This window comes from Verruconis gallopava, assembly GCF_000836295.1.
Source record: "Verruconis gallopava strain CBS 43764 unplaced genomic scaffold supercont1.42, whole genome shotgun sequence".
NCBI classification, from domain to species: Eukaryota; Fungi; Ascomycota; class Dothideomycetes; order Venturiales; family Sympoventuriaceae; genus Verruconis; species Verruconis gallopava.
The window spans coordinates 74522-93523 of NW_015622178.1; the positions used below are offsets into that span (position 1 = coordinate 74522).

At 56.9% G+C, this 19002-nt stretch overlaps 7 protein-coding genes across 8 annotated transcripts; 4 read left to right on the plus strand and 3 right to left on the minus strand.

Annotated features, from left to right (window-relative positions):
* The first annotated feature begins 110 nt into the window (after nt 1-110).
* PV09_08513 (uncharacterized protein) lies at nt 111-2341 on the plus strand. The gene has a single exon (XM_016362429.1). It carries the CDS (start codon nt 736-738, stop codon nt 2209-2211), a length of 1476 nt encoding a protein of 491 aa, XP_016209714.1. The 5' UTR covers nt 111-735; the 3' UTR covers nt 2212-2341.
* Nucleotides 2342-3395: 1054 nt separating this feature from the next.
* PV09_08514 (uncharacterized protein) lies at nt 3396-5549 on the minus strand. Its single transcript, XM_016362430.1, has 2 exons — nt 5203-5549; nt 3396-5128 (listed from the first exon to the last, which is right to left on the minus strand). The coding sequence occupies exons 1-2, from the start codon at nt 5281-5283 to the stop codon at nt 4028-4030; spliced, it is 1182 nt and encodes a 393-aa protein (XP_016209715.1). The 5' UTR covers nt 5284-5549; the 3' UTR covers nt 3396-4027.
* Nucleotides 5550-6162: 613 nt separating this feature from the next.
* Nucleotides 6163-7999, minus strand: PV09_08515 (uncharacterized protein). Its single transcript, XM_016362431.1, has 3 exons — nt 7222-7999; nt 6872-7143; nt 6163-6812 (listed from the first exon to the last, which is right to left on the minus strand). The coding sequence occupies exons 1-3, from the start codon at nt 7389-7391 to the stop codon at nt 6700-6702; spliced, it is 555 nt and encodes a 184-aa protein (XP_016209716.1). The 5' UTR covers nt 7392-7999; the 3' UTR covers nt 6163-6699.
* Nucleotides 8000-9053: 1054 nt separating this feature from the next.
* PV09_08516 (uncharacterized protein) lies at nt 9054-10786 on the plus strand. The gene is made up of 2 exons (XM_016362432.1): nt 9054-9613; nt 9697-10786. The coding sequence occupies exons 1-2, from the start codon at nt 9535-9537 to the stop codon at nt 10698-10700; spliced, it is 1083 nt and encodes a 360-aa protein (XP_016209717.1). The 5' UTR covers nt 9054-9534; the 3' UTR covers nt 10701-10786.
* A 124-nt stretch (nt 10787-10910) lies between these two features.
* Nucleotides 10911-13016, minus strand: PV09_08517 (uncharacterized protein; the record flags this gene model as incomplete). The annotated part of the gene is made up of 3 exons (XM_016362433.1): nt 10911-11171; nt 11224-12338; nt 12395-13016. 2 exons carry the CDS (start codon nt 13014-13016, stop codon nt 11356-11358), a joined length of 1605 nt encoding a protein of 534 aa, XP_016209718.1. The 3' UTR covers nt 10911-11171; nt 11224-11355.
* Nucleotides 13017-13026: 10 nt separating this feature from the next.
* Nucleotides 13027-14090, plus strand: PV09_08518. Of its 2 annotated transcripts, XM_016362434.1 has the most exons (5): nt 13027-13237; nt 13286-13304; nt 13364-13389; nt 13445-13586; nt 13654-14090. In XM_016362434.1, the coding sequence occupies exons 1-5, from the start codon at nt 13076-13078 to the stop codon at nt 14052-14054; spliced, it is 750 nt and encodes a 249-aa protein (XP_016209719.1). In that variant the 5' UTR covers nt 13027-13075; the 3' UTR covers nt 14055-14090. The 2 variants fall into 2 exon arrangements, with proteins under 2 accessions (XP_016209719.1, XP_016209720.1); XM_016362435.1 differs by having other exon boundaries at nt 13286-13389.
* A 2915-nt stretch (nt 14091-17005) lies between these two features.
* On the plus strand, nt 17006-18745 carry PV09_08519 (uncharacterized protein). Its single transcript, XM_016362436.1, has 3 exons — nt 17006-17247; nt 17314-18068; nt 18130-18745. The coding sequence occupies exons 1-3, from the start codon at nt 17133-17135 to the stop codon at nt 18670-18672; spliced, it is 1413 nt and encodes a 470-aa protein (XP_016209721.1). The 5' UTR covers nt 17006-17132; the 3' UTR covers nt 18673-18745.
* Nucleotides 18746-19002: the final 257 nt, after the last annotated feature.

The following is a 19002-nucleotide window of genomic DNA, read 5'->3' on the forward strand; positions in this document are numbered from 1 at the left end:
GCCAAGGTCGCGCGGTGTCACGTTGTCCGGCACGTGATGTGTTGGAGAGTTGCCGTAAGTTAACTTAGTGGTCGTACACATTCAGGCTCCTACTTGTTCTGCAATTGGCTCTGTCGATCGGGGCTGCTCTTGACTTCTCACAGGAGAGCGTAGACGAACATGTTAGCTCCTCTTCATTTTCCAAGTTTTTTGCCTTGTAAGCACTGCTTGACTAGTGCTGCAGTGCTGGACCGATTGATTCATTTTACGCGTATGAGCAGGCTATGAATAGTAGACACGGACTTTCGACCAACACGCCGACGACGAGAATGTATGATCCATTCCATCGTAGTTCGTTCTTTGTTCCTTTGTCTCAAGCTAAGGTCGTGCGCTGTCTATGCTTCTCGCGTAACGTACACGCCGTTCGGAGAGAGCAGACGTTCTCTTCTCTTTTTTTATTCCGCAAAATTTCACACCAGCCATGTTGTCGGGACCTGTTTTTCCCGCATAAAAATTCACAGGTCCCGACCGCCAGTCGAATCTTCACCTTCCTCATGGAGATGGAGACTGACACGTCTCCACCTTGCAAGTTAGCCTCGCAAACTATTGCCGTGTTGCTGGCGCATCGAGTTGCCAAGCTGAGTCATCGAAGGGTTTCGAACCACGTATAAAACCGCGGTCGGAGGGGAACGAAGAAACACACGGTTCGGACGTCGTCTACAGATGCCCGGACGCAGTTTTTGGACCTGAAAAGCCATGGACATCCCATTCTCATGCTCGCTCCGCGGCGGCAACGTGCTGCCGCCCGCCAGCGCCCTGGAAAAGGCTCGCGCGGAGCTGATCAAACAGCTCTCGGATGGCGGGCTCGGCGAGCAGGCAACGGAGGATCTCGTGCGAGACAGCGTCTGCCCCGGCTTGAGCGGGAGCAGCCAGACGCCAAATTACTACGGCTTTGTGACCGGTGGCGCGACGCCTGTGGCCAAGTTCGCGGACAACGTTGTGACGGCGTACGACCAGAACGTGCAAGTGCACCTGCCCCACGAGTCGATCGCCACGGATGTGGAGGACGCCGCGACGGGGCTCCTGTGTCAGCTGCTGCGGCTAGAGCCCGACGAATTCAACCATCGGATCCTCACGACGGGGGCCACCGCGAGCAACATACTCGGCCTCGCGTGCGGGCGCCAGTGGGTGCTGCAGGAGGCGGCGCGGCGCGGCGGCCTGATCGAGCGCGACGTCGCGAGCCTGTGCGACGTGGGCAAAGCGGGCGTGGCGAAGGCGATGCGCTTCGCCAACGTGGACGAGGTGCAGATCCTGACCACGGTGCCTCACTCGTCGCTGTCCAAGGCCGCGAGCGTCGTCGGGCTCGGTCGCGACGCCGTCAAGCTGCTCGGCCGCGCGGACGCGCCGCACAGATTCGACATCGAGGCGCTGCAGCGCGAGCTCTCCGGCTCCCGGGCTGCCTCGATCGTGGCCGTGTCCTGCTCGGAAGTCAACACCGGTCTCTTCGCGACCACGGGCGAAGAGATGAAGACGATCCGAGAGCTGTGCGACAAGTACGGCGCATGGATACATGTGGACGGAGCATTCGGCATCATGGCTCGATGCCTCGACCCTAGCGACGAGTATAGCACCATCCTCGAGGGGTGCGCCAACATGGAGCTGGCCGATTCCATCACGGGCGACGGCCACAAGCTCCTCAACGTTCCCTACGACTGCGGCTTCTTCTTCTCCAAGCACCCGACCGTCGCGTTTGCGGTGTTCCAGAACGCGGGAGCCGCGTACCTGTCCACGGGCCCGTCAGAAGGACAGACCATCCTCTCGCCTTTGAACCACGGACTGGAAAACTCAAGGCGATTTCGCGCGCTGCCCGTATACGCCAACTTGGTCGCGTACGGGCGCGCCGGGTATCAGGACATGCTCAGGAGGCAGATCGCTCTCAGCCGGAGAATAGCCGCCTTTGTACGGGAACACGACGGCTTTGAGCTTCTTCCGGCCGGCCTCAAGGAAGGCGAAACCTTCATGATCGTGCTGTTTCGCGCCGTGGACGCGAAGCTGAATGTCGAGCTGGTGAAAAGGATCAACGCCACGTCCAAGGTTTACGTGTCCGGCACAAGCTGGGACGGCGCGCCAGCCTGCAGGTTTGCCGTGAGCAACTGGCAGGTCGACGTGGAGAGGGACATGGGCATCATAGCGGGAGTCCTCGACCAGGTGTGGCAGCAGAGAGCTGGATGAGCAACAAGCGTACCAACGCAGGCATTTCCAATTGCTCGAGTAGTAGATCCTTCACAAATGCGCTCTCTGGCCGCCTCGCGTCTCACTGGACGCAGCTTATGTACAGATACATACAAATACATGTTCATCCATCCATTCATCCTCGTATCCATCCATTCGTCCGTCCATATGCACAAAATCACCCAAAACCGCCCTCGAACTCGTTGGAAATTCACAAAGCGAACACACCACGGATGAAGCGTAACACGCATACGGTGTTTTTATCTCCACTGTGGGGTGTCATTCCTTGTCTCCCCCACCGGGGAGAGGGTGGTGGAGACGTCATCATCGTCTCCGGCGGCAGCGACGGCGGTAGCGGCGTCCCTCCAAACCAACTCTACCACCAACCGTCGGCGTCGAGCGGCTCGCCCGCACAGCTGCTTGGTCCGAAAGTCACGAGCGCGCGCCCAGATGTCGCGGCCAATCACTACTCCCAACACGGTCTAGCTGCGACACGCGCCAAGCACTTTGGCGCGTGTATCTCGCGTCGCGTCGCGTCGCGCAACGGCGCAAACTTCTCCGACCAACTGACAACGAACGCGTCGTCGCGCACACTCCCCCCCCCCCAAAAAAAAAACGCGCTACGTTCGACCTCGCAGGCGAGTCTGTGGTTTCGGCAACGAGCTTCTTGTTTCGGTTTGGGGCAGGTGATCGGGCAAAAGTAGTCACGAAAGGCCCAGGACGGGAAAGGGAAGAAGAGGACGAGGGAAAAGGAAGCGCAGCCTGGATTCCGCGTCCCAAAAGAGCAGAAACAGAAGCGCTGGGGGGCAGGCAGGGGGGGGGGGGGGGAAAGAACAACCCGTATTCCCGGGACGCGGCGCCCGACGAAAGGGAAGTTTGAATTTAATTTTCTTTTTTTTTTATTTTCTAAAAAAAAAAAAAAAAAAAATAGGCACGCCCAGCCTGGCCTCAAACCCACGGGAGCTTTCTCACCGAAGGATTTCAAAACACACAAAAATGCTCCCGCGTCGCCGCCCCCGCCTCCTCCCCCTCCTTCGTGTGCGAAAGAGCCCGCGTGGCGCCCTCGCCACGACCGAAGCGGGGAGGGGATCATTCCCGTTCCTCCGGGAGGGGTGGGGGGGACTGAGGATAGAAGGATACGATCGGGTAGGTAGTTTAAAGGGAAGAGGGTGCGAGTAGAAAGGGCAGGTTCGTATTTGTATTGCTATGCTCCTTTGCCGTCAGGATTTGACGGCGCGTCGGAGCCTTTGAATATTCAATTCGCTTAAACTACATACACGGATTTGATGTACTCATGGGAGAGGTTTTTTTTCCCCCTCATCCTCACTCCTTACGATGTCGCTCGTGCCAAGGGTGAGAGAAGGATTTCCCAATCTTACATGTGGGGGCGCTACGGACTCGCAGCGGCGCTGAAAAGAGCTCCAGCCAATTCGCAGAACGTAAAAGTTCGACGGCGATCTGACCAAGAAAAATAATAGGACATGCTCGTTGCTTATGCGGCTTCCATGAATCCGTATCCGACATAGGATGTATTTGCCATTACAAGATAGTCGTCAAAAAAAAAAAGGGATGTCGAATGCAGTGACAGCAAAGCTAGGCCAAGAAATGCGTGTTCCGTCGAGGCGCAAGTGTGTAAAACGTCCAGGTAAAATGTTGTGTAAGACTGGTGGCGGTGATGGTAGGTTTTGCACTTTCCTCTTGGTCATTCCCGCCGTTCAGAAGCGACCAAGAAGATTTCCTTCATACTCTGTTCAGCTCGTTCCATCGTAAGCAGTCTCTTCAGCCAAAGCGTCGTCGCATCGAGCTGGCGACTCTTTCACTGCGAAGAGACCAGCTCTCCGCCAAGCTCCATACCCAGCCCGCTCAGCTTTGAATCATGTCCGATTCTTGGACTCTCGCCCGAGCTGGGCGGCATCAAGTTGTCGAAGTTGAGTCTCCGGCGTGTGCCAGCCCTTGCCGTCAGCGGGGTCTTGCTTGCGGCCGGAGTGCGCCACGCCGCCTGTGCCGGCGACGGCGTGACGTTCAAGTAATCTGAGAAGTTGAAGGTCGGACCGGGTGTCGTGGTGCCAAATCCGAGGAAGCCAGCGTTGCTTCCGCCAGGTGTGTTCATCATACTCGAAGGCAACGGCGTGCTTTTGGGCGGCGGTGTGGAAGGCGGGTTGTTCAAGCGAGGTGTTCTCGCCCCCCTTGGGACGGCTGGCGACGGCGACGCAGCGAGGAACATGAGCAAATCTGCGCCAGAATCCTCGCCATCTTGGCCAACGTGCGCATTGGGGAACGGTTTGCTCCTCAGCCGCGCGGAGCGAGCGATGTCAGGCGAAGGTGTCCGCAGGATGCGCTGTGGGGGCGAAGACGTGATGTTGGTCTGGAAGCTCATGACGGGCAGGTCCTCGTCGTCCTGCTCGGACGTCGGCGACGGCGATCGCTCTGCAACAGTGCTGGTTTCGGATATGAAGGACAGGCGCGGCACGTGGGAGTCGCTGTACCGTACGTGCCGACTGTGGTACGCAGGACTTGACTCCGGCAGGCGGTAGTTGCTCTTCCACGAGCTCGACTTGTGATGCATGCCCTTGACTCTGACTCTTGCGTGATTGCTCGACGCTGGGTAGTGCGGCAGCGGATGCTGTTGGTATCGCGCCCGCTTCCGGCCACCGTACGACGAACCGGAACGGGGAAAGTCGTCGGAGAACATGGGCCCCGTCAGCGGGGAGGAATCCAGCACGCCGCGAGAACTGTGATAGTAGCGCTCGGACACCGACGAGGAGGTGTCTGACGGCGCGCCGTTGCTGGACGCCGGTCGCTTGCGCTTGAGTTCGAGCTCGATCTTGGGCTCGAGCGTTTCGATGCTGTACTTCTCCCAGCCCTGCTTGACCTTGATGTTGGCCAGAGCAAGGCGATCCTGAAGGGCTCTGGTCATCTTTGGAGACGATATGGCGTCAGCAACGGCTTCGGACAGAACCTTCGAAAGAAGGCCATGAGCGGCCACAGTACCTTTGAAACTTGGGCTCTCCTGAGCACCTTGTTGGCAACCTCGGCGGGCCGATCCACGGGATGAACCTCAGCGGTTGCCATTGTCGACGCCTGGCTCTGCACAATTGGACAAACGACGACGAACGGACGTCTTGAGGCGTGGGAACAAAGGGCAGTGGAGAGAGGGAGGGGGGAGGAAGGGGAGGGAATATGGACGACGGAGTGGAGGGAAGAGGAAGGAGGACAGCTGGGTTTCCGCGAAGGAGAGCAGAGGTGCAGGTCGCCGGTCAAAGGAGGGTTGAGGTGAAGAGCAGCGGCTGCGTCAGTCAGTGTGGTCGTGCAGAGAGAGCAGAGGCGGTTCCGGCAGGGAAGAGAAAGCGAGCGTGAGTAGACGCACAGGAATCTTGCAGTTGCTGGGGAGGCGTCGCCCGATCGTCGATGGCCATTGGCTCGTCGCCGCGCAGAGTTTACCCCCCCCCGGCTGCCAAAACGCCTTGCAAAAGCCAGCTCCCGCCGACGACTCGACGCAAGCTTCTTGTTTCCTCGACCGACTGGCGTGTCCGCGACCGTTTGCAAGCGCTGCCCATTAATTTCCGGCCTTCTGTGGTGGGTCTCTTTCTTTTTTTCCTTGGTTGTTAAGGCTCCGCCATGGGCAGTCGTGGGCTCCCACGCCTTATCAGCAGCTCCAGCTTGCCCTCTGCTCCCTTTTGCTGTCGCTCTGCCCCCGTGCCGTACAATGACTGCCTTTTGCCCCGGCGCACACGGCCCGCGCGCATACTCGGGCGTTGGCGAGCTGAGAAACTCTCAAGGGCCTCGCCGTCTTCTGGTACGAGAACCTTGCCGGTGCGCCTGTCGATGCCTTTTATTCGTCCGCTGTGCCCTCCCCGGGATGGGGGCCCTTGGCTGGGGACTGGCCCGCAAAGCACTGCGCACGTCGTCACTACTGCTCATTATTACACTACTACGCCGCCGAATTGGCCTGGCACAGATCATGTTCTATTTCGCTCTTGGCGTGCGACAGCTCTGCGGCTCTGCTTCGTAGATAATGAATCCCATTAGGCGTGGCTTGCAGCTGTCGCACAAGTCGACAAGTCTGCCTACGTTCCTTGCGTAATTTTGTTCTTCGTACATTCTAGAAATCAAGATCGCGAATTGCGCCCAACGCAGTAGCTGTTTGCATGCATGACTTGAAAGAATTGATGTGGTATACACAGTGTTGCACATGGCAGCGTGATGATTGTTCGTCAAAGATGTGTTCCGCCTGCGTTTTCTTGGTCAATCGCCCGTCCCCTCCCGCGTGTGCGGGACCACCCCGTCCACGCAAGCATGCTGTGCACGCAGGACCGCAATTTGGCATGTCATCACCTGTCTCCGCATATGCGGAAACCGTTTCATTTCCGGTCCGTGGAGAGGGTCGTCCGCTGGACGCGCCGATTGCCACGACAGGTCGGCGGGGAAAAAAAATTCGTATGCGTGAAGAAGAAATGACATAACACTCGTAACAAAGTCAATAAAAAGTCATCGGACCGGCTCGTACACTCCTCTGCCGACAGCAGCAGCCATGATGAACATCCACACGAAGAAGACGGACCCAATGACCCAAAACGCAAACGCGGCATACCAGCTTGAGCCTGTTTGTCGTTAGTCTGGCTAAGCACACGCAAAGGCGACGGGTGGGCGCAAGACGTACAGATGCTGCTCTGCTGCAGCCAGGCCAGCGTGTCCACCGAGAGGCCCCTCACAGGGTTGTTGGTCACGTAGTTCTGGCAATTCGAGCTGACGTCGCCCGCACCGAACAGTTGAATGGCGGTCTCAATGACGCCCGTTAGGAACAAGACGAACAGCGCAAATGAGGCCAGCATCATGACGCCGGGCAGCAGCCGGTTTTGCGCAATCATGATGATCTCGAGAATGACGAGGAAGACGACGAGCGAGCCGACGGTGACGCCGTAAGGGAATAGCCTGTGCAAGTGCAGAGTTAGCATAAGCCTAGTTACCAGCCGAGCCCGAGTTGGGCCTCGTGCGTGGTTTTGTGCGTACCATGGTATGCCCAAGTCCAGCCGTTGCTGTATCTGTATGAACTGCGCGAAGACGCCGAGTTCGAGCGAGCCGGCGACGAGGATGATGATGGTCCAAAAGTTGAGTTGGATGGGCGGCCAGAAGTAGCGCTCCCTCACGACCACCCGCTCCGACACGTATGATCGCGCCATGGTGCCTGCTCGACGATATTCTTGCGCCCCCCAGCGGAAGGAGGAGTGATGGGAGAGCGGAGGGAAAATATGAATGTGATGTTGGCAAGTGTGCGCAACGTGCCAACGAAGCACGCAAAGGTGCGCTCGGGGCTATTCAGACTCGAACGCTGGCAGCCGGTGCGGCCCGACAGGAGAGGCTCGTCGTGTCGCGCTTTCGCGAGCAGCAGAACCTGCACCGACCCTCCAATTTTTTTTTGGAGCCACGAGTAATCGACGTGTCGCAAGGGGTCGCGCGGGACTTCGCTGCTCAAACGCTGTCCGTCGTCTGCGCTGCAAGCCCTGGGGGGATGCGTGGAAGGAGAATGGAGAGTCTGCGGTCGAGCAAATCCGATGGTGCCACGAAGGGGGAGGCGGCGCGAAATGATTGGGGGTCAGCGAATCGGACGGGCTCCGGATCGGTTCGCAAGGGAACGATTAAATTTTCAAAATTCAGTCGCTGCGGAGGAGTGATCGCGGCGCAGGCGGAGCGGAGGACCAGAGGGAAACAATCGACACGGGCTGGAGAAAGGCTGTTTCAAACGAAGGTGTAGCACGAGGGAAAAGCATGCGACGGAGGAGAATGGCCGAGACAAAAACAGCCAAAGTTACAGTACGGATCGTGCATTACCTTACGTCAACTTAAGTTACGTTTTCGACGGCGTGCGGGAGTGGCTGGGAAATTGCCAGATGCGGGTTAGCGTGCAAATAGAGCGAGGCTGGGGATTGCTGCGTGTTGCCGAGAGCCGCTTGGCTGCCGAGACGCCGATTGGGCGGCGCACAAGCGTGCTCGAGCGGTGATGATGCTTGTCCAACTGTGTGCGTTCGGAGCTAGTTTGTGAAGAAATAATAGCAATAATGTGCGCCTGAATCGTGCGCCATTTTCCGTTCGGAGCAAGCTCAGACACACCGTTTTTGCATCCTGCAGCCCTGTGCGACGGTTCTGCAGCCAGCAGAAGCCTGGATTCTGCAGCCATCGCCCGCCTGGCTCGTCGCGGCCGCATGACATAGCGACGAAGTGCAGTACTACAGAGAGAGAGTGTGTGTGTGTGCCTGGAAACTGCCCAATGGCGGCGTCGGAGACAACTCCGCACTGTCAATGACACCCTTCTCGCGGTCTGTAACGTACTGTAACGTACCGTCCAACGCCATCTCTCCTCGCTCTGCCTGCAATGTGTCCGTTTCCACCTGGTCGAACGTACGAGCCAAGCAACGCTTGTTGCCCTTGCATTCCATTTTTATAGCCCAAGCAACGTCTTTGACCTGCCAGTGCACAAGTAAGGGCGCACGGGTCCACATTTTGCGTGCACATGCTCGCGGGCGTGGCAGTATGGAGCTCGCAACCGATGCCCTCTGCGCAACCGCCTCCCAGAACACAACAGCAAATCCACTGCCCGTCACACCTTTCACGTTCAAGCCTTGCGTGAACGGCGTCCTGCACGGCGTTTTCACAGTCGTACAAGACAGACTCCTTGTTTGGCGAAAGGATTCGTGCCGCGCATGCGCTTCTGGCAAGCTCCGTCGAAAACCCATCCTTCTCAGCCTTACTCGTAAGGCTTTCGCCACCACCACACGCCCATTGTGCAACGTAAGAACCCGCACGATTACGACAGTCAGCACCCAACGCTGACGTAGCGCGTGCCACCCGACGACACACACGCCCATGGATTCGCTTCTCCTTATCAACGAAGCCTTATCATGCCGTTCTCTTGTCTGTCAGGTCGTCGCCGCCGCCGTCCGGTAAGCTACCCCGCCCGTGACTCTGGACAGCTCGTGTCTGATTCGCGGGGAAGTGTTCCGCCATTGCAACACGTGTGGATGACATCAAAGCCCAGAACACGATTTGCCCGCGAAGCAAAACAACCTGTCACAGTAGACGGACATTTCACTTGTTTGCTTCACTTGCCTGCCGTGATTCAAGCTGCACCCCAGAGCCAAGATCCGGCCCGAATGGAGCGGATTCACAGCTATGCATCTTGGCCCTCTGGCTTACTGGTGACCAACAATCGTGCGTCGCATTACATATAGTACGGGTGGCCACGAATGTCGCCTCCGTCCAAACAAAAACCGCACCTACAACCATCCGCAAACTTGCTTTACTTGCGCGCTCTAGCCATCGATCGACATGGATCACAACGACACATCTGAGAGCAGGGAGCAGAGGCTCAAACAGTTTTTCGACTACTTCAACACGCAGCTGAAAGGTTGGTGCTACGTCACGTCCTTGGTCCACACACGAACCAAAAAAGAAATTACAAAAAAAAAACCGCTCACACACCCGCAACAGTTCTGAACAAGGATTTGGAAGAGCTGTCTGCGCTAGACACGAGCAGTTTGCAGCGCCGGGAAGGCATCGACAATCTCGCAAGGGAGATTCAGCGGGTCCAGGAAGAGGTACAAGATGCGTCCTCGTACACGCCGGACTATGACCAGGCCCGTTACGCCCAGGAGATTCGCGCCTTTCGGGAGAAATTGCAGGCCGCCAGAGCCGCAGCAGCGTCCAGGTCCAAATTCGCCTTCAAATCAGGTCGCAAGATCGCACCGCCAGCGGCAGCGACGGCAGCCGCAGCGGCAGAGCCGTCGGCGTCGACGTCCACCTCGTCAGGCGCCGTGGACGACAGCACGGATTCCACTCCCACGCCAACACCGACGCCGGGACTGAAGAACGGCAGCGCCGTAGACGATCGCGACGACCTGTCGTACATGCACATCATCACGCCGCCGACGCGCAACAACGAGTTCGAGGCCATCAAGCACAGCGTCATCAACCTGCGCCATCCCAGCGTGCCGGGCAGCGTGCCCACGTTCGCCGACCTGCACCTGCGGCACATCAAGACGTCGCTCATCATCACGGGCGTCCAGACGGGCGCAACCCACGTCACCAACGTCAAGAACTCCGTCCTCGTCGTTGACACCCACCAGTTCCGCATGCACGACAGCAAGGACGTCGACGTCTACCTCGCCTGCGCGACCCGGCCCATCATCGAGCGCTGCACCCGCATCCGCTTCGCGCCCCTGCCCAACCTCTACGCGCAACGTCCCGCCGCCGAGCCCCCCAGGCCAAACCTGTGGGACCAGGTCGACGACTTCAACTGGCTCAAGGCCTCGCGCAGCCCCAACTGGACCGTGCTGCCGGAGACCGAGCGCGTCACCGAGGACACCTGGCGCGACGTCGTGCCGGGCACAGAGAAGATTGGCTTGACGGACATACTCATCGCTGTCGGCGTCAAGGACGCCGAGAAGGGCCGCAGTCGCCGGGGCAGCGAAACCGCTGGTGGCGACGGCTTCTAAACTCTTCTTATTCTTCCTTTTTTTTTCTGTTCATCCCCTCTCCCTTACTTTCTTGCGGGGAAAAAAAAGGGGGGGGGGGGTCGGGGACGGGCAGGCGTTCTCAGCAACGACTAGACTTGGATAGGTGATGGACACGAAACGGACACGACTGCACGAGCAAATGACGAACGGCAAAGGATGAAATGGGAAATGGGGGAAGAGAGAGAGAGTGGGGGGGAGCAGGGCGGCGAAGGGAGTTTTTGCACCCGGTTTGACTCTTGAACTGATACACCCTCTTACTTTCAACGTGCTATTTCTACTTGAAAATCTAGCTATCATTTTCGCTTTTCTTCTTTCTCACAGACCAAGACCCTATCGCAAGGAACGAAGGGGGGGGAAAAAGAAAAAAAATTTATTTTGCCCTCATACAGAGTCGAACTGTAGACCTCGACATCTCAGTAGCGGTTACTAGTGTCGCGCTCTACCAACTGACTGCTCAGACGTTAGTCGAATGTTGCCGTTTGAGTTTGATGACTCAACATACGCTATAAGGGCTGGACCCTGAAAAAAAAACGAAACGAAATGTATAAATGTGACATTGCCAGTGCACGCTTCCGACTCGACGTCCGGCGGTCACTGCCGCTGTCCGCTTCGTGATCGCGTCGGAAGGCGCGGTCTACGCGAGCGACGACCCGTCGTCCACGCTCCGATCGTCCGCTTTTGGCTTTTCGCCCTTGGTCTGGCCACCGCCTTCGCTCTTGGCAGCCGACCGCTGCTCCGCCGCGGGTTTTTCCAGCAGCTCGCGACTGAGGTAGTTCTGGAGCCTCAGCAGCGCCATCTGCGGCTTCCAGCTCCTCCACTCCTGCCTCACGACGAGGCAGGGCGCGTCTTCGAAGACGGTGCCGCTCAGGAGCTCGTCCAGCTTCTCCCGGCCCAGCAGCTCGACGAGGCCGTACACGGGCACGGCTTTGCCGTCGCAGTCCGTCGTCGTCGAGTATCGGAAGGGCGGGTAGACGGCGGCGAGGTTCTGCAGGGGCGCCAGCACGGGCGCCAGCGGCACCTTGATCGGGCCGGGGGCGCGGGGGCATCGCAGCAGCTGTTCCCCGCGCGCTTTGTTGCCAAGGGCCTCGGCCGCGAGGACTTCCATGTGCACGCGTTGAGCGATCAGATCGAGCTTCTCGCTGGTCAGCGGCACGGTGTACAGCACGCAGCCCACACCGGCGCCCATTTCTCTTACCGCGAGCGCGCCGCCATCACAGCGTTCAACGAGGCGGGCGCCAGGGTGTCTGAACGGCCACTTCAGCACCTTGACGGCCTCCTCCCTCAAAAGCTCCAGCACCAGGTCGCCCACATCACGCCGTATCTTGAGCTTTTTCTTCATCGCGGGCGTCAGGTGCTTGCCGACCGCCAGCGTGGCCACTCGGCGCCCGTCCTCGCCCGCGAGCATGTCCAGCGTCGCCCGCGTGAGATCGAAGTACGTCTGCGGAACGGACTTTGGAAGAGGCTTGCCTGAGGCCGAGGCCCACAGCTGGACGGGAACCCACGTGAGCGCATGCGGTGGCTCCGGAGAAGGGTGCAACTGGAAGGGCAACAGGAAGAAGCGCGGGAGGTGGGTGTCCGTGACACCGCTTGTGCGAACGGGAGTGGCAAGAGCCTGCGCTGCACGTCTTGTCAGCTCATCCTTCGCATCCGGCGGTTTGTGCGTAAAGCCTTACCGTACGGGTTGCTGTACAGCCTTTTCTGGAACGGCGTCATGTCTTCTGGGAGGGGCGGCCGTGCCTTCTTCATCTTCCATTTGTTCCGCGCAGCCGCGAAGACGGGGTCTATGAACGGCGAAAGCGGCAACGGTGGGTTGCCGTGCTTGCGCGAGCGGTACGTTCGCGCATCGCCTGGTATCTTAGTGAAGAAGTTGGGACTGTCAGAGTCGACGTCTGACGGCGTTGGGTTGAATTCCCCTAACTCCTCTCCCGCACGCGTATGTCCGCGGTGAGCGCGTCTTGGGGTTGATTCAGCACGTCGCTTCGCATCTCGAGCGTCGATTTCTATGTGTTCTCGTCGTATCACCTCGTTCTCGATCGTTTGTCCTGGCCCACCGTCTTCCTTCGCCCGTGCGGCACTGGCTGTGAACTTGCGAATGCATCGTCCTTTTGGTAACTGTGGACGTCTCATGAATGAGACCCGCCATGCCTGCATGCCATACACCTGATAAGCATGCTCCTCGCTGAAGAGGTAAATAGTCGAATGCACGATGATCTTTGTCGTACTTGGATCGGGGCCGAATGAGGAAACACAGACGTTGCGGAGTTTGGAGCTCGGTCCAATTTCCGCAGCTCCCATGCTGTGCTGACATCAATGTCGCTCGACAAAACTGCTTCACTCTACGCATACTTCGCACCATGAATTTGCTCATATGGAGACCTGCAACCAGGGTCGCTAGTCGGAACTTGCCCAAATTCTCAAGTAGACCGCTCACGTCAACGGCAAGGCGGCGCAATGCGCCTGGGGCTGTCGTACCGCCGCGCTCGTGGACGCCAACGCCGTACGTAACGGAGACAGTGGTATGAAGGCATCCTCACCCTGAAGACCGACCGCGCTGATTCCACCAGGGAGGGGTATGGCACACATGTACGGGATCGCCATAGCGACAGCAAGGATAACGTTTGCTGATGCTTGGAGTGAAACAGACGACATCTTCTCCAGATTACTGAAGGTAACTACCTGCTCTGGCCGACTCGAAGACCGCACCATGCTAAGAACGCGCACAGGAACGCATCATATGTCTCAATGGCGAAGTAGACCAGCCTACCTCGGCGTCGATTGTCGCCCAGCTGCTCTTCCTCGAGGCAGAAAACCCAGACAAGCCAATCAACCTGTACATCAACTCGCCCGGCGGCTCGGTGACGGCAGGTACGTACTACTGCGGGTTCAGCGTTGCGAAAAGGACGATCCTCTGACTGCTAGGACCAAAAAAAAGGCCTCGCAATCTATGACACAATGACCTATATTCGCAGCCCAATAACAACGATCTGCATCGGCCAGGCGGCCTCCATGGGCAGTCTTCTCCTTTGCGGCGGCTCCCCGGGCCACCGCTTCTGCCTCCCCCATTCTTCCATCATGATTCATCAGCCGTCGGGCGGGTACTCCGGCCAGGCCAGCGACATTGCCATACATGCCAAGGAGATTTTGCGGGTACGAGACCAGCTGAACAGGATATATCAGAAGCATCTCACGAAGAAGCACTCGTTAGAAGAGATTGAGAAGTTCATGGAAAGAGATTACTACATGGGTGCGCAGGAGGCGCTCGAGTTCGGCATTGTGGATCGAATATTAGGGCGAAGAGAAGACGAGGACAATGAGAGTGGAGATGTCAGGTAGAAATATTGATGCAATGCGATGGTTTTACTTTTCCCATCCGTCGAAACCGGCATTCTTGTTCTTGCGTGTCTCCAAACGTTTACTAAGGCAAGTTGTCCCTCGGAGCCCGCGTAGTGACGGACCCAGGGTAAATTTCCAGCCTCCCTTTCCCTTCTCCAAATATCTATTCCGGTTCTACGAACCATATTGCGCAGCGCAAGGATGCTCCTCGTCGTATATTTTGGCGGCTGAACAACAACCCCTTTGTCGCCGTGTCACTTTGCCATGTTTTCATGAACGGAGCGGTAGCAACGGCTTGGGCCTTTCTTGCCACTTGATTCAGCACTCTCAGTAGCTCTCACAGCGACGGTGTTTCGTAGTTGTCCTACAAAAAGCTTCGGAGACGAACGCAGAAGGATGTCTTACCTGGCAGCAGCTTCGTCGACTGCTCAGACAGCCGAATTATGCGCCGTCGCAGCTTGGTCGAAACAAGCGAGGCCCTTCTAACCGGTACGCTCGCTTTGCTTTCACAGCCACGTACTTTCATCACCCAAACGACTCCGTTGACGTTCCGCTATCCGGTGTAATCGATCCGATCAACTGCGTATACAGGCAGTCCTTCGTCCGGTCATCGCCCTTGGCGTCGGACGGCGTATCTGAGTTCTTCGCCTTCTAGTACGCTGTGTTAGCCCGAATGCATCGCTCTCGAAGTGCATGCCGCCCCATTGGTATGTTCTCTTATCTGATCTGATCCGATCCGCAGTTACAATTCGCCGCCGTTCAGCTTGAACACAGCTCCGGATTCCCGAATTTCTCTTTCCATGTAACCGGGGGGTTGTGGCATTGATTTGAAGACGGATATCACACTGGACATTTCGAATGGTCGCAAGACCAAGAAAGCGCGATGGATTTCTTCATGATTCCTTTTGCAGTGGCACAATGGGATCCAAATTCGTTTGGATCTGGCATTTGCATCATGTGAACTCCGATCCGACACCGATTCGAGGATCACTGGAGGTGTAACAAGCCCACGTTAAATTGTCACGCAGTAAAGTCTCTCCCCATCGAAGCTACGAGCTCGTCTGCCGGTATGTTCGTCCGTATGGACGGCCGAACGAGCATGCTTGTTCACAAGCAGCAAAATGCAGTCAGAAGGCGCAAAGAATCAATCGACAGGTCAAATGAAGCGGTGCAAGCAACGAAGGGTGTGAATCCGTCAACATGGAAGAAGGTCCTGGCGCTTACGAACAGGCTGAAGCGGCCTTCTGGCCACCAGCGCAGAGTTGAGTTTTGTTGACGGCATGACGGCTCATGTCGTTTAAAGTGTGCTGAGAGCGTACGCAAACGTGGGGGACACCGAGTCATCAAACATGACCACGTTCGCCTGGCGCTCAAGTGGGGAACGGAAAGGTGCAGACGTTGCTCCGTTTCGTTTTCGGGGCTCCGATCAAGAAGGGCGGATGTCGAAGTTGATATAATCGAATCGGTCAATGCCGAACCAGGTGCGAGCGGGAGGCCACGGTTCGCCGAATGACTTGTGTGCTAGCACTCAATCCGTGGTGGACACGAGTGTTGCGATGGAACACCATCGCCCAGCTTGCGTTGTGGGTCCCGCAATACCAAGCTCTTCGTAGCAGAAGCTTGGTATACTTGGCAGGCGATGCCAGCGCAACGTCGTGCCATCGACGGTTTGGAGATGGCCATTGCTGTGCTACTGCCTTGGTCGCTATGGAGTCGAATGAGAGCGGACAGGCGCGGCGGTGGGAGATAAAAAGCACTCCAAGTGTCTGACGGCATACGAACGGTCTTGCTGGACAGATTCCCCCAGTCTGGTCCCGCCCAAGCTTCTGCAGTCGAACACCCAAACTTCTGCGCGTCTGCTCGCTTGCCGCCTTGCAGGCGAGCTCACACCACACCATCAACTCCAGTCCTCCACGCAGACCACTGCGCGCGTTCCATGGCCCGGCCGGCTTCACATATATCAGTGCGCCACAGCCTTCGCGGTACGAGATTTGTGGTCCGCGCCTTATCTTTGAAGGCGAGCTTGAGTCACTGGCCGCTGTCAGCAGAATCGTTGCTGTCCAAGGGGCAACGGACGTTCCCCTGGAGCGGATCCAATCATCGTCCAGTATGTTATCAACGACGCTGCAGGCCGGAAAACCACGTTTGTGAAATAGGCACGAATGGCACATGATTTGCGATGTCACGACAATCTCAGAATGTCTGAATGCGCAATACTGGTCGTACGCTCGACCACAGTCTTTGATGCTTTCGCCGCCTTTCGTCACGGCAGCGACATCAGAGTTCATCTCTTGCAGGCTGTCGACGTCGGCTCTTTTGGGCCTCTCAAGAACGAGCGTCCTGGCCTTGGCGAGGTCGCAAAACCGCTCCAACTACAGCTCGCGCTGTGCGACTTCCACAAAATAGGACCTGGATCGCAAACAAAATAAAGATTTGATGTGACGCAATTGTAAATCGACATGCGAGCCATACGCCCGGACCATTTGTCATTCTAATGACAGGATGCGTATCTTTGCTGCTGGCCACGAGAAAGTGTTGCTCGCCAAAATTCTGGACAGCCAACGAATAGGGAGACGCGCGGTTCACACTTCAGCGACGCCAACACCGGATCCACGCGCCAAGAGGACAGCAGCTTGCTCGCTTTGGAGTAATCCGGGGATAATGAAGTTTTGATAAGCATTTTGGACGGCGAGTCCAGAGCAAAGCTTGTCGACGGTAGCGAGAGATAAGGACTCGACGGACCAATCACGTCCCGCAAACATGGGCGGCCCGGTACGAGGCTGCACAGAAGGCTTGCGACTTTCCATCCGCCGGACTCTTGGGTCGATTAGAACTCCCCAAAGGTGCGTGGGGACTTGCATGCCGTGATCGTATGCAGGGCAATTTCTTTGGTCCCGTCTTTGACAGGGACAGCCAGCGGCGTCGAGCTTCTTCCCCTTGAAAAGTGATATATTCGCGTCGCGGCCGCAGACTGAAAATCTTTCTGGACCATTCTTTCCTTCCCTTTGCCGTCCTCTGCGGCTCCTCCCTGTTCTCTGGCCTTCTTCATCCTGTCCTTTTTTTTGGCTTGCGATCATCATGTCCAGTTTAGTCGCGCCATCTTGGCTGAATCAGGGTGACAACGCTTGGCAGCTAACCGCTGCCTCGCTGGTCGGTCTCCAAAGTATTCCCGGCCTCGTTATCATCTACGCTGGTATGTGAAATCCGGAAGCGCAATGTTTTTGCCCTTCTTGCCTTTCGCGGTGCTCACTATTCGCAGGTCTTGTGAAGACGAAATGGGCTGTCAATTCGGCATTTATGTGCTTCTACGCCTTTGCCATGACGCTAGTCGTCTGGGTTGTTTGGGCATATCGCATGGGTTTCTCTGAACATTTGATTCCTGGCCTGGTTGGCAGACCCGGACCTATCTTGTCATCTCAAACCGAACTGTCCGCTACCATCATTCCCGAAGCCAACATCACGGCCGCGTTCCCAAAGTCCACAATGATATACTTCCAGTTCGTCTTCGCTGCGATCACCGTCATCCTGATGGCAGGCGCGTTCCTCTGCCGTATGAACTTTACTGCCTGGATGATTTTCGTACCCCTTTGGATCACCTTTGCCTACACGCCAGGTGCTTTCTCGCTCTGGGGAGGTGGCTGGGCTTTCCAACGCGGCGTTATCGACTACTCTGGTGGCTACGTCATTCACGTCTCCAGCGGTACAGCCGGTTTCATCGGCGCCTGGTGGATTGGTCCTCGGCTTAAGCAGGACCGGGAAAATTTCAAGCCGCACAACATCTTGCTCGCTCTCGTGGGTTGTGGCATCCTCTGGATCGGATGGAACGGCTTCAATGGAGGTGATCCATACACTGCATCACCTGACGCTGGCGCTGCTGTACTCAACACGAACATTGCAACTGCTGTCTCGCTGCTTGTTTGGACCTTCTTGGACATCATATTTTTCAAGAAGCCCGCGGTCATCGGCGCAATCCAGGGCATGATCACGGGTCTCGTGGCCATCACTCCTGCTGCCGTAAGTTTCTCGTCCTCTTTTCACTTTTCTTCTAGCGTGCACTCGCTAAGCCAAGAAACAGGGTGTTGTTGCCGGTTGGGGTGCGATCGTTATCGGTGTGTGCTCCGGCTCCATCCCATGGATCACGATGAATATTCTCGGCCCCCGTCTTGCCTTCTTCAAGGCCGTCGATGACACCCTCGGCGTCTTCCACACTCACTTGGTTGCTGGCACAGTTGGTGGCTTCTTGGTTGGCATATTCGCCACGGCGGAAGGCTGTGCCGCTTTTGCTCTCACGACACCAGGTGGCGCTGTCGCCGGTAACCCCAAGCAAATTGGCTGGCAGCTAGCAGGCGCTTGCTTCATCATCGGCTGGAATGTTGTGTGGACAAGCTTGATCATGGCGTTCATCAAGTACGTGTGTCGCGTCCCACTGAGGATGAGTGATGCGGATTGCATGATTGGCGACGACCTCATCCACGGTGAATCAGCCTACACCTTCGGCGACGCGGTTGACATCAGCACCCTTCACGGCATCAGGACAGATGAGGAGCACGCGCCGGAAGCAACAAGCTCAAGCACTCCTGAGCTTGCGGACTCAAGCAAGCCTGTGAAACAAGCTTGATTATTAGAAGACATACGATGCAAGAATAGAAATGGTGTGCAAGTGTGAATAAATTGTAATAGCTTAATTGACGTGTTATTACACAAGTCGCCCAGAGGATTTTGTGAACTGTAAACAACTTATTTTCCCGAACATACGCGTCACTCATGCGTGTATCGGTGTGAAAGATGTGAGTTCAATCGTCAGGTACAACATGACAGATAATACTCCGTACTCCGTGCCGTCATTTACAATTGGCACCGCGACTTTTAAAATAGTCACGTGATACACAACGTCATAGCGCAGCACTCCCGAGGCCGTGCAAGATTCTTGCCTGTGGCTGTGGCTGAA

Excerpts from the sequence above, each read along its gene's own strand:
- PV09_08519 (XM_016362436.1), top strand. The coding sequence starts at position 17,133 with ATGTCCAGTTTAGTCGCGCCATCTTGGCTGAATCAGGGTGACAACGCT. Across the intron at positions 17,248-17,313 it reads CCTCGTTATCATCTACGCTG|GTCTTGTGAAGACGAAATGG; the intron begins GTATGTGAAATC and ends CACTATTCGCAG. Across the intron at positions 18,069-18,129 it reads TGGCCATCACTCCTGCTGCC|GGTGTTGTTGCCGGTTGGGG; the intron begins GTAAGTTTCTCG and ends GCCAAGAAACAG.
- PV09_08515 (XM_016362431.1), bottom strand. The coding sequence starts at position 7,391 with ATGGCGCGATCATACGTGTCGGAGCGGGTGGTCGTGAGGGAGCGCTAC. Across the intron at positions 7,144-7,221 it reads CTGGACTTGGGCATACCATG|GCTATTCCCTTACGGCGTCA; the intron begins GTACGCACAAAA and ends GCACTTGCACAG. Across the intron at positions 6,813-6,871 it reads GCTGCAGCAGAGCAGCATCT|GCTCAAGCTGGTATGCCGCG; the intron begins GTACGTCTTGCG and ends AACGACAAACAG.
- PV09_08514 (XM_016362430.1), bottom strand. The coding sequence starts at position 5,283 with ATGGCAACCGCTGAGGTTCATCCCGTGGATCGGCCCGCCGAGGTTGCC. Across the intron at positions 5,129-5,202 it reads GGAGAGCCCAAGTTTCAAAG|ATGACCAGAGCCCTTCAGGA; the intron begins GTACTGTGGCCG and ends TCGTCTCCAAAG.
- PV09_08513 (XM_016362429.1), top strand. The coding sequence starts at position 736 with ATGGACATCCCATTCTCATGCTCGCTCCGCGGCGGCAACGTGCTGCCG.
- PV09_08518 (XM_016362434.1), top strand. The coding sequence starts at position 13,076 with ATGAATTTGCTCATATGGAGACCTGCAACCAGGGTCGCTAGTCGGAAC. Across the intron at positions 13,390-13,444 it reads TCTTCTCCAGATTACTGAAG|GAACGCATCATATGTCTCAA; the intron begins GTAACTACCTGC and ends GAACGCGCACAG. Across the intron at positions 13,587-13,653 it reads CGGCGGCTCGGTGACGGCAG|GCCTCGCAATCTATGACACA; the intron begins GTACGTACTACT and ends ACCAAAAAAAAG.
- PV09_08516 (XM_016362432.1), top strand. The coding sequence starts at position 9,535 with ATGGATCACAACGACACATCTGAGAGCAGGGAGCAGAGGCTCAAACAG. Across the intron at positions 9,614-9,696 it reads CTTCAACACGCAGCTGAAAG|TTCTGAACAAGGATTTGGAA; the intron begins GTTGGTGCTACG and ends CACCCGCAACAG.